This window comes from Rhinoderma darwinii, chromosome 4 (genome assembly GCF_050947455.1).
Source record: "Rhinoderma darwinii isolate aRhiDar2 chromosome 4, aRhiDar2.hap1, whole genome shotgun sequence".
Taxonomy (NCBI): Eukaryota; Metazoa; Chordata; class Amphibia; order Anura; family Rhinodermatidae; genus Rhinoderma; species Rhinoderma darwinii.
Genome location: NC_134690.1, coordinates 306,540,929 through 306,554,159, shown reverse-complemented (window position 1 = coordinate 306,554,159; position 13,231 = coordinate 306,540,929). Strand labels below are relative to the sequence as shown.

At 42.4% G+C, this 13,231-nt stretch overlaps 1 protein-coding gene across 1 annotated transcript in view; it reads left to right on the top strand.

Annotated features, from left to right (window-relative positions):
* Positions 1–13,231, top strand: part of TULP4 (TUB like protein 4) — a 428,663-nt gene that overhangs the window by 359,597 nt on the left and 55,835 nt on the right. The window contains exon 7 of the mRNA XM_075862710.1: positions 4,360–4,526. Coding sequence (XP_075718825.1) covers positions 4,360–4,526 — 167 coding nt within the window. The remainder of the gene's footprint in view (positions 1–4,359; positions 4,527–13,231) is intronic.

The window sequence follows — 13,231 nt, the reverse complement described above, 5'->3', positions numbered from 1 at the left end:
ATCCTTCTGACAAGGGGAATGGTAACACGCATTTGTCTATTAGTCCTGGGCACACAAAGACTTTATGTGGAATACAAGGATTTCCGATAACTGACATGTCAGGAGAGGTGACAGATCTATAAATGCAATGACTCACAGGTGATGTCTTCACTGATGGGTCGTTCTCTTTTCTTCTCCATCTGACACAGACCGTTATGGCGACTTCTCCTGATGACTGCAGGGTTTCCTGATGAGAAATCTTTTCCCCTTGATTCTGTAGCCATTTTCAGCGTCTATAGCAACATAAAAATTCAGAAATAAACACCATAAATTGTCTTATACCTCAGACCCCTAAGCAAATTAAGACCCAGGCCCATATATTAACTCAAACCAATAAATTCAGTCCCCAAGGGGTAACTAAACTTTTAAAAAATATTTGGCGTGTCATAGTGAGAGTGATATGTCAGAAGTTTTGATCGATGGGGGTCCCAGCATTGAGACCACCACCGATCACTAAAACAAAGCAGCAGGAGTGCTCGGGTGAGCGCTGTTCCACTTAATTTCTGATTGTCTTTCCTCGGCGCGGTGTACAGACTAATAGACTTTCCCCAGTGCATCTGACTGACTGCTGAGTGCCCTATGGGAAGGTCTAAGCGTCTGACACTTAGGGCGGATTTACACGAGTGTGTGCGTTTTGCGCAGCCGCCATCATTATGACACTCTGTTTGTATGTTTGTAGCACGTGGTGCTTTTCTGTTTGCAATCATAGTTTGCCTGCTGTTGCGCAAATCACGCACGTCCCACGGAGGTGCCTCCGTGTGGCATGCATGATTTTCACGCACCGATTGACTTCAATGGGTGCGTGATGCGCGAAAAACGCCGAAATATCGGACATGTCGTGAGTTTTACGCAGCGGACACACGTTGCGCAAAATCACTGACAGGCTGCACTGCCCCATAGACTAGCATAGATACGTACGACACGCGTGAAAAGCACGCGCGTTGCACGGACATGTTACACGTTCGTGTAAATCCGCCCTAATGGCTCTAGGGGGGAAATAGTTATTCCCCTATAGAACCCACAACAGTCAATCCAACGCTCTGACCCCCCCCCCCCCCTGCAGTATAATAACTACTGAGGGCTCTATGGGGGAGATTATACTGCAGAGGGGGTTCTGAGCATCTGACTTACTGCAGAGGGCTCTATGGGTGGGAAATTATTTTGCACACAAAAAATGTGACATTAAACACCCTATATACAATTCACATTAACACCACACACTATATATTCAAACTACACGTACACACTACAGTATATAGACTTACATTATAGACACCATAAACACAGTACACACTATATAGACTATATACACAGCACACACTATATAGACTTACATTATAGACACTATAAACACTGTACACACTATATAGACTATATACACAGCACACACTATATAGACTTACATTATAGACACTATAAACACTGTACACACTATATAGACTATATACACAGCACACACTATATACACAGCACACACTAAACAGACTTACATTATGACACACAGACACACACACACACACACACACACACACACACACACACACACCACACAGCCTCTTCCTCTGCGGTGCTTGTCTCTGGCAGCCTTCAGGACCTTAATCATGTGACTGACGTCACCACAGGTCCTTCACCTTCTGGTTGCAGTTTTGCCGTTGTCAGGCAGCTGCTGGAGGTTTAGACAGGAGGGAGAGTGTACAGCAGCACAGAGGAGCAGACTGTCAGGAAGACTCCAGCACCTGCCAATCACAATCTCTGACAGTCTGCTCTCTACAGCTGATATGCTGTGCCCCTGTTCCCTGGCCACAATTGACTCCCCCTGCACATCCCCCCCCTCCTCCTCTTCATCCGCACGTGGGACCGATGACCGCTAGAATGCGGCTGGCAGCAGCCCTGGATAGTTTTTTTTAACTTGTGTGCAGTTTGGGCGGCTATGGGCCCCCGTGCAGCCCAGGGCCCCGGGCGGCCGCCCGAACCGCCCATATGAGGATCCGCCACTGACTGCTGTTATAATGAAGGCCCTACTTCTATTTGTGGGAATTTGCAAGCATTTGTGTCACCTTTTTGTAGGTTTTGGAGAATAGGGCATATGGGCGATGAAAATTTGGTTTCTTATAGGTAGGATTAACAATCCCGTGCCTCGTTTCCATCTCCCTTGAACAACAAGATCACATTGGATGGTGATGGATGTCAATCATTTTTTTATTTTTTTTTGGCAGCGTAATAATTTATGTATAACCCTAGAACAAAAACAAAATCTTTGTTTATGAAATCCTTTTGTGGTGGCTAATCAATGTTAATCAAATCATTAAGTACCTGCCCTATTAGAGAATTTACCAGAGAAATGATAATGTTTGTAAGGTCATGTGCATGAGTTGTTTTTTGCCAACCATCATCCAGATTAAAACACAGTACTCTACTGTTGGCATTTCCAAATTTCTGTGTTCAGGTGAAATACTTTTTTGTCATAATCCAAGTCTGCTTTATATTATATTTCTGTCCAAAATTTTAGCACACAATTTTGGATTTAATTTAGTTTAAAAATACAGAAAATCTGAAAAAAAAAAACAACAACCAGATGTGAAACGCTACAGGCTAGTGCAATGTATAGTGGAAGCTGTACAGCGTACGGTGGAAGTTCTACTGTCCTGTCTGTTACTGTTAAATACTTTTATTCCCCATGAAAATGCAGATTCTGGAGCATCTTTTCTTAGCACTCACACATAACATTGTGCCATTTCTCTGTTATTCCTCCTGAAAATGTATAAATAGACAACTGGGTGTTACCATTTCCCCTATCAAAGGGGCATGATCTAAGGGTCTGTTCACATCAGAAAGCCGAACGGAAAATATAGCTTCCGTTTGCATTACCATTGATTTCAATGCTAATGCTTTCGTTGCAGTTGGATTCTTTTTGTTTCCATTCCATAAAGTTTCCGTTTTTTCACGGAAACAATAGCGCAATCGACTACGTCATTATTTCTGCGAAAAAACTGAAATTTTATGGAACGGAAACAAACAGAAACCAACTGCAACGGAAATGTTACTATTGAAATCAATGGTAATGCATACGGAAGCTATAGTTTCCATTCAGCTTTCCGTTCATCGGTTCCTCTGATGGAAAGGTTTAATAGGAATCAATGAACGGAAAATAAACGCAGCTGTGAACTGGCCCTTACACACACTTACACTGTCAAATCAGTACTCACCGTGTCACTGTGTAGGGGCACGCCTTTTGACAATGGGAATGGTAACACCCAGTTGTCAATTCATTCAATTTTTTTCCAGGAGGAATAACAGAGGAATGCAAAGGTCAAAGAAAAGATGGTCCAGAATTGCTATTTCATTGGAAATGCAGGTATTTACTAAAACAGAAATGTCAGGGAGTTGACTTGTCCTCTTTAATTCACAAGTAAGAATACTAATTTGCCTATCCCTTCCCAAGAACACAGAGTAAGGCTTAATCCTTTACTTTTTAGTTATGTTTGATAATGTTTGTTGGTATAAATGCCTTCTGTTATAGGAATGCTCTTACTGCAGTTTTTTTCTTCAATTAGTAGCATAATGATCTTTCCCTTGTTCACTTTCCAGCTGGCCTTTCTGGCAGCAGAAGCTGTGCAAGTTTTGTACTAAAGCAAGAAATCGGAGACTCCCATCTTTTTTAGAACAGAGGGATCACTCTCCTCAACACAAATGTTAGGAATGCCTACAATAAAGCTTAGTGGAAATAAAGTTTTTTTCCACGTATTTCTTACATAAATTTGTTTCTGTTTTTTTTTTATAAATAAAATTGTGTATCCGTGTAATTGGTGCAACTTTGTAATTAAATTATATTTTTTTTATTTTTTTTTTGAGATACAGCAGCTTTGTATCCTATATACAAAGCAGCTGTATCTTGCGCTGAAAGCTGAATCCGTCAGGTCAGCGGCACTGATGGTTTCAGTGAAAGTGAGTCCTGCGTGTCTCTGACACACTGCATCCACCTGTTATTGATCACATCTAAGTTATGAACTAAAATGTGATCAATAACAGGTGGATCGGCACGCAGGATCTGCTATCAGTGCCGCCTACCTGAGAGATAAAGGTTTCAGCACACGATACAGCTGCTCTGTATACCGGATACAAAGCAGCTGTATCCCAAAAATCATTTTTAATAAAATGTAATTACAAACTTGCACCAATCACACTAATAGACATTTTTATTTTTTTTTAAAAACAAACGTTTTCAAAGGTGTACATAGTCTTTCAACAATCCAAAATTGTCTGAGAAGTACAATGGTGTCCTGTTGAATATATTTTAAGGTTGGAATGTTTGATTTTCAGATGTAGTGGTTCAGTGGTGCACACAAGGAGATTTGCTAGCTGTTGCAGGTATGGAGAAACAGAATTTGTTAACTGAGCTTGGCAGCGGTCCATCCCTTAAAAGTGCCATCATCAATTTCTACAATGTCCGTGGAGAACATATCTACACTCTGGAGACCCCAGTGCAGGTAGGAGAAAATTGTAAAAAAAATAAAATTACACGTTCTAGTTTTACAGTTGCCATTTTAATTTATTTTATGTAGGTTTTTGTCTTGTCGATCATATTTTTTAGACTAAATCTTTAAATGGAGCTGTGCTCACAATAACCTTCAGTAGTCCACTCCCTGACACACTAGTCACATCTACGAAATTTGTCCTCACACTGGTTTCCATCCCTGACTACTAAAATAAGGGCCCTGCTGGGTTGAAACCTCAGAAATGAAGAACCTCTCCAAACATTTGGTTTGAAATTGGTAATAACTGCAATAATTTTCAGGTTTTAGTAGAGATAGACTCTGAGTGCAGTAGCAAAAAGCATATAATAATCTTAACTTTTAAGCATTCTGTAGCTTATTATGCATATATTATTTAATGCACAAATTTCACCTTTTTTTTCATAGTATTACAGACATTTGGGCACGCTCCTCCTTATAACAATGGCCCTAATGTATAGTATAGTAACGTATAGTTTTTTTTCTTTATATTCTTGTATTTAGGGTCTGTGATCCTTCCATATGCATTGTGGCAAAAAAAAGTAAACGGAAGTCATTTAGGCCCTCACATTGTATGTTTGACCACCACTGGTCTTGACCCTGGTTTGATCATCAGAAACTTTTTCCAGCCATGTGATGTTTGACAATTTCACTTGTTTATTACACAGGGGTGAAACTGCTGATAAGTTATCCTTTTTTCATTGTGTTCTTCTTTCATATTTTAAATTGCATTACATTACCACTTAGGCTTGGTTCACATCTGTGTCCTGATTTCCGATTATAAACCTGGATGCAGTGCTCTAACCGGTATACGACGGATACCACCGGCACCCGACTGACTCCATTGATTTATAATAGTTTTGTTGTGGTGCCCGTCATTTTGGTGTAAAGAATAGCACTGCATGTAGCCTTACATATTGCATATATTTGTTTCTGCTTATTATTTATTTTTTCTTTCTTCGTAAACCATTGAACTAAACTGTCAATTCTAAAACAAAGCAAAGAATTAGGCCTGATGCACGACATGTCCGTTCTTTGGGCGTATTTCGCACATCACGCACCCATTGAAGTCAATGGGTGCGTGAAAATCACGCATGCCACACGGAAGCACTTCCGTGGGACGAGCGCGATTCGCGCAACAGCTGTGAAAAGGATGAAGGAAAACAGAAAAGCAACACGTGCTTTTCTGTTTACAAACATACAAACAGAGCGTCACAATGATGGCGGCTGCGTGAAAAGCACGCAGCCGCGCATCATACGGGGCTGACACACGCAGCTGTCAAGTGCCTTTTGTGCGCTCGTGTGAAAGTGATTCTTCAGTTGTACAGCAAACCAATTAAAGTGCTGGACAGTGCACATTTTTTTTCTATCAAATGTGATTAGTCAATTTTGCATGGGATCTCTGCTGCTGCTGCTCTTTACTAATGCAGTAGGAGGCAGAGCAGGAAGCTCTGTCTCTTATTATATCAATACACATCCATGCTGCTTATCAAAAGCACTATGGGCTAAAAAATTCTATAGAAAAATTATTACTATGCATAGTCCTGCATTATAATAATTTTCTATGTAATTTTTCTATAGAAGTGGAGGTGCGTTTTAAAGGCGATTTCCTGGACTAAAACATTAGTCATGTTTGGTCAGTTCTGGTCCAAACCCTATCAGCAGAATGAAGTGGATTGCCATGGCCCCTTTATTGTTCATCAAGGAAGACAGTGGCTGTTAGAAGATCCAGAATACTTGTTATTTTCCTCTACGACTTGGCGGTCTGTATAACTGATGCACATTGTGCATCAGTATACCAGCAACTAGTGTTAAATGCTGCACACTATTTTAAGGGCGGGTTCACACATGGCGGAATTCCACTTAAATTCCGCTGCGGACACTCCGCAGCGTTAATCCGCAGCGGAGCCGTTTCTCCATTGACTTTCACTTTAAATTAGCAGTGTTCGTTTACACGATGCGTACAATTCCGCTGCGGAGCATAGGCTGCGGAGCGGAATTTGGTGTCCGCAGCATGCTCTGTCTGTTGCGGAGCACTGGCGGACTCATGGCGGAATTTCTCCATTGACTTCAATGGAGATTCAAAGTTCCGCAATGAAGTCCGCAGCTGTCATGCACATGTCATGTGTGCTGCGGATGCGTCTTGCTTTTTTAACTTGACATTTCTTCATTCTGGCTGGACCTATGTATTTCTAGGTCTACAGCCAGACTGAGGAAGTCAATGGGGCTCCCGTAATGACGGGAGCGTTGCTAGGAGACGTCTGTAAATAGTCACTGTCCAGGGTGCTGAAAGAGTTAAGCGATCGGCAGTAACTGTTTCTGCACCGGGGACAGTGACTACCGATCTCAATATACATGTATCTGTAAAAAAACATATAAGTTCATACTTACCGAGAACTCCCTGCGTCTGTCTCCAGTCCGGCCTCCCAGGATGACGTTTCAGTGTAAGTGACGGCTGCAGCCAATCACAGGCAAAGCACAGGCTGCAGCGGTCACATGGACTGGCGCGTCATCCAGGGAGGTCGGGCTGGATGCCGAAAGAGGGACGCGTCACCAAGACAACGGCCGGTAAGTATGAAAATCGTTTCCTTTCACTAGGGAAAGTGCTGTCCCTTCTCTCTATCCTGCACTGATAGGGAGAAGGGAAGCACTTTTCCCGCAGTCTGCAGCAGCTAGTCCGCATCAATGTACTGCACATTTTGTGCAGATCCGCTGCAGAATCTGCAACGCAGATTCTGTGCGGCATCGATGCGGACAGTTGCGGAGGAATTCCGCCATGTGTGGTCATGCCCTAACACATTTCTCAAACACAACAAGAATCTAAAAAAGAATAGTGAATATTGTAGTCGGTTTTGGTCAGCACGCCTTCCCTTTATAAAGATAAAGGGAAACACAGTGGTCCCTCAAGTTACAATGGCATCAGGTCGTGATATGTTTACAAACTACAATGGGCTTTCCAGGAGGCGGCTGGAGGCGATGTCTGGTCATTCTCCCATCGCTCCGGTGAAGGAACTGCGGGAGGAAGTCACGGCACAGTGTAATCTCGCGAGATCACGCTGTGCTGTGGCTGAAGCTGGACATTAATGAAGAGAAGTGTATGAGGCGGATTGGTCAGCGTCATACACTTTGCTTCACAACACCCACTTGGTTAAAGTAAAATAACGCCCATTTGTGCTTTTACAAAAAATTAGCATAAATGTTAAAATGCTCATAACTTTTGTCACTAATAAACTTTTTTTTTTTTTTAAAAACAAACAACACAGTAGTTATCTACATCACAGCGCCTATACATTAGGTAGGAGATAGGGAAGTATGAAACTGGTGACAAAACCTCTTTAAAGTAACATGGTAACATAGGTTGTTAGGCCGAAAAAAGAGATCCGTCCATCCAGTTAAGCCTATTATTCTGCAATGTTAATTCAGAGGAAGGCAACCCCAATGAGCCCATTTTCTGCATTTTAGTGAAAAATTCCTTCCTGACTCCAATATGGCAATTTAGAATAAATTCCTAAACAACCCATTTCCAGTGATCTAGTAAACATAACCAGTAATATTATCACACTCAAGAAAGTCACCCAGGCCTCTTTTGAACCCTCTCAGTGAAATTACCATGACAATTTTCTCTGGCAGAGAGTTTCATAGTCTCACTGCTCTTACAGTAAAGAACCCCCTTCTATGTATGTGTCAAAACCTTCTTTCCTTTCAATGTAGAGAATGCCCTCTTGTGTAGTTACAGTCTTGGGTAAAAATAGATCGTGAGAGAGATCTCTGTATTGATCTTTGATATTTGTTATTATGTCACCCCCTCAGCAGAAACAATGGTCTGTTAATCAATGTACTTAATTCCTTTAAAACACGGGGGTGTATACCATCTGGGCCCAGTTATTTGTTTATATTAATCTCTTGAAACCACATTCAACATACAATGCCACAGACAGAGTCTGTATCTGCCACGCATGTAATTGGCCACTTGGCATTGGCATTTTACTGGTAAAACACCTATCATACTGAAGTGCATGCTGATTGTCTTACATACTGTACAGTACTACATGTTCTGTACTTCTCGTTACCTCTGCCAGGATGAGTTGCTCATTTGTACAGCAGGTGAAGGTGGATCCATTTTATTTTTCTGATATGCTGTGTGTAGTCTACAGGACTCTGAGGAAGCTCTTATCTTCATTATAGAAAGTGATTAACAAGCTTTCAGCAGCTAATTCTGATTTTTATATGTAAGGACTTGCTTTATCTGTATTAGTTATCTGCTTAATCATATATTTTCTCGATGTTTGGTGACATTTTGGGGGCTTTGGAACAAATGCTTCCATAGAGTTATTGTCTCAATCTACAATATCTTTAACTTCCAATGGGCCTCCCAGAACCAATTAATATTGTAACTTAGGGAACATCTGTATGTTTGTGCTGCTCTCCATTTGATATTTTTAGTGATCCATATTGGCATGTACATGATTTGAATAGATAGTAACAATTGCATGTATTCTGCTGTACAAAAAACTTTTTTGGTTCTTTTCTGTTGATCAGTATTAAAGAGGCTCTGTCACCAGATTATCAAACCCCTATCTCCTATTGCATGTGATCGGCGCTGCAATGTAGACAACAGTAACGTTTTTTTTTGTTTTTTTTTTAAACGATCATTTTTGGCCAAGTTATGAGCAATTTTATATTTATGCAAATGAGCCTTTCTAATGGACAACTGGGCGTGTTTTATCTTATTTCCATCTGGGCGTGTTTACTTATTTTACTAGCTGGGCGTTGTGAATAGAAGTGTTTGTCAGCATCATATGTCAGCATTATACACTTCTAGTCATAACGCCCAGCTAGTAAAACAAGTAAACACGCCCAGTTGTCCACTAGAAAGGCTCATTTGCATAAATATAAAATTGCTCATAACTTGCCCAAAAATGATCGTTTTAAAAAAAAAACAAAAAAAAACGTTACTGTAATCTACATTGCAGCGCCGATCACATGCAATACGAGATAGGGGTTTGATAATCTGGTGACAGAGCCTCTTTAAACAAAGAGATGTTGTTTGGGAACAAAACATTCAAGAACAAATCTTTTTATAGCTTGAATTGCTTATAGAGAGCTGGGCTAGCAGGCATGTACCCATAGCTACAAAAATAATTTAAAAGCAACTCCATTCCAATTTCACTTGTTCTTGAAATGATGTCTAGAATCCTATAAAATCTCAAACTTGGTTATTGAGAAATGTAACTTTTATGGCTGGAATGTGGTTGTCCAGCAAAGAAAAATTATTTTTACAACGGCTCACAATGGTGCACAAACATAAAAAAAAGTCATACTGCCCTCACGGACCCCTGCTCCATGGCTGCCCGGTCCCTCGATCATCTCTACTTCCTGCAGCAGCCATGATGTTCCGACACAGGAACATGTGACCACTGCAACCAAGCACTGGCTGTAGCAGTCAATGCTGTGGCTAGTGATAAGCTGCAGCAGTTACATTGATGCATAAGGAAGTAGAGACCGTCGGGTGACCGGGCAGCAGTAGTGGAATGGGTGAGGTGAGTATGTCTTTTTTTATGTTTGTACACCATTGTGAGCCGTTGCAAAAATCATTTTTCTTCACTGGACAACCACATTCCACACTGTTTAGAAATCATTTTTATTCTCGGAACAACCTATTTAAATACGGATCTGTTCCTGTTTTAAACCGTTAAATATCTTAAATGAATCTATGGATAAATGTAAATATCCAAGACACTTGCAAACTGTACTGTAACTACAGATTTTGCCCAAATGTAAACAATATGGCTTCTGAAAATTATCAATTCCACAATTATTTTTATTGCATTTAATAAACTTAGGCCTTTAAAATTCAGCAGCACCATCAAGTTTCACTTTCTAATTGAAAGTACACTACTTGTTTACAAAAATAATGTTATTACCAGAAATACTCTCTTTAGGCCGGGTTCCCACAGGTCGGATATGCTGCGTAAAACTATGAAGTGTATCCAACCCAGAACCCGCGCCACATTGCATCCGAAAAACTGCACCACATTTTGGTATTGTTTTTCGGGCGGAATTTCCGCTGCGGAAAGCAGTGCCTGAAAAGTTCATACTTATTCCGGGCCCTAGTCGTGGCGACACGTCCCTCCGTTGTCCGTGCAGTCTGGCCTCCTGGGATGACGCTACAGCCTATGTGACCGTTGCAGCCCGTAATTGGCTGCAGCAGTCACGTGGTATAAAACATCATCCCAGGAGGCTGGCCTGGAAGAACAGAAGAAAGTGTCGCTATAACAATGCCCAAGTGGTAAATACAAGCTTTTTGTTTTTTATTTTGATTTGCGATTTTTGCGGCGGAATCGCAACGTTTCCACCGCAACATTGGCTATTTGTTGCGTGTTTTACAGCCCCATTTTTATGCAACAGAAATGCAATAAAACGCAGAATATATTGACATGCTGAAGATTTAAAATCCGCACCGTAGGTGAATTTATGAACATTTTCACTGCGTTTTTTCCCCGCAGCGTGGCAGTGAGATTTTCTAAATCTCCAGGAGAGTAACTAGGAAGCACGGGGCCCTGTAGCCCCAACTGGGGGGGCCCCATGTTTTGACACTGGGCCCCCCTCCCCTGGGTGCCACACATAGCCCACCCTTGTAGATAGTGCCCCCTCCTGTAGACAGTGCTACTTTCAAGTATCACAAAGAGGGACAATCAATGCGTCGCGCAGCGGCAATTTTTTTTTTCTTTTATGCCATGCCTCTAATCCCACCCAATCCCCAACCATACACACCCGGTTCAGCCCACACATTATCATGCTCCCATAGTGCCCTCCACACAGTATAATGCCACCATAGCTGCCAACATACAGTATAATGCCTCATACAGTATAATGCCCACACAGATGCCCCATACAGTATAATACCCACACAGATGCCCCATGCAGTACAATGCCCAAACAAATTCCCCATACAGCATAATGCCCCATAGCTGCCCCTATGTAGCATAATACCCGCATAGCTGCCATCACACAATATAATGCCTCCCATAGCTGCCCCCACAGTATATGCCCACATAGCAGCCCCCGCAGTATATTGCCCCCATAGCTGCCCCACACAGTATAATGCTCCCCATAGCTGCCCCCACAGTAAAATGCCACATACAGAATAATGACCCTTATATCTGCCCCCACAGTAAAATGCCACATACAGAATAATGCCCCTTATATCTGCCCCCATAGCTGCCCCCACAGTATAATGCTGCCCACAGTATAATGCCCTTTACAGTATAATGCCTCCTCATAGCTGCCCCCACAATATAATGCCCCCACAGTATAATGCCCCCCATAGCTGTCCCCACAGTATAATGCCCCCCATAGATGCCCCCACAGTATAATGTCCCCACAATATATTTCCCCCACTGTATAATTACCCCATAGCTGCCCCCGCACAGTATAATGCCCCTCATAGCTGCCCCCACAATATAATGCCCCCCATAGCTGCCACCACAATCTAATGCCCCCCATAGATGCCCCCACAGTATAATGCCCACACCGTATAATGCCCCTAATATAGTAAAATGCTCCTATAGCTGCCACCATATTAGCCCCTCGTCCCTACCCAGTATAATGCCCCATAGTGCCTAATAGAAAAATAATAACATAATTACTTATCTATCCCCGTTCCCACGACGGGTGGAGCATCCTTCTCCTCCGGTCTGTGCTGTGAGTGACTTGGCACAGACAGGTGATAACATCACTACATCGCGCCTGCCTGTGCCAAGCCGCTCACGGCAGAGTGAATGCTGGCGCAAGGAGCCGTCTGCTCCTTCATTTAGGAAGCGGGACCAGCGCGGTCAGCGCTGTGTGGCTACGTGGGCCCTGTGGCCCCCCAAACACTTACAGCTACGCCACTGTTGCAGCAGCCTGTGGCAGAGCAGGGAGATACCTCCCTGCTGTCATAGTATTCAATAGCATATGCATCCGAAGGACACAGACACTATTGAATGTGGCGTCGCTACCGCTGTAGCAGCAATAGCGGCTGCTAGCGGCGCCTCTGGGCATGAGGGGGGGCCGAGCCGGCTGGCGGGAACGGGCCCCCTCATGCCGTGGGCCCCGTAGCAGCCACTATGGCTGCTACAGCGGTAGTTCCGCCAATCTCATTAACTTTGCTGCTACTGTAAATGCCGCAGAATTTATTCTATGTAGGAACCCGGCCTTACAAGAAACTTTTTATAATCTGCTGTACTGCAGGGAATTTTAGATTTACCACTATTGCTCTGCAGACCTTTTAGCAGATTACGGCCTGCCATTAAGCATATCCTCTATTTAGTCAAAGATCTTCAGAGATAAAAGCCATGGAGTTCTGGAAATTTGAATACACTTCATCAGCTAATGGAAAAAATGATAACCTGATTTTAAAGAGAATCTGTCACCTTTCCTGTGATCTTTATTTTAGTAGATCCTTTTAATAAATACTTGTATTCCCCCATGTTCAGAAATCACAATTCTGAAACATATTTTCATAGAACTCTTGCAGCGTTGTGCTGCTCCTCTTTTATTCCACCTAGAAATATATGAATATATTGAAAACTGGATGTTACCATTGCGCTTGTCAGAGGTGTGTACAGTCTCACTCTGTCATCAGTGATTGGACATCAGTCTGTGTAAAGACACAACCTAAACTTGAAACACCCAGTTGT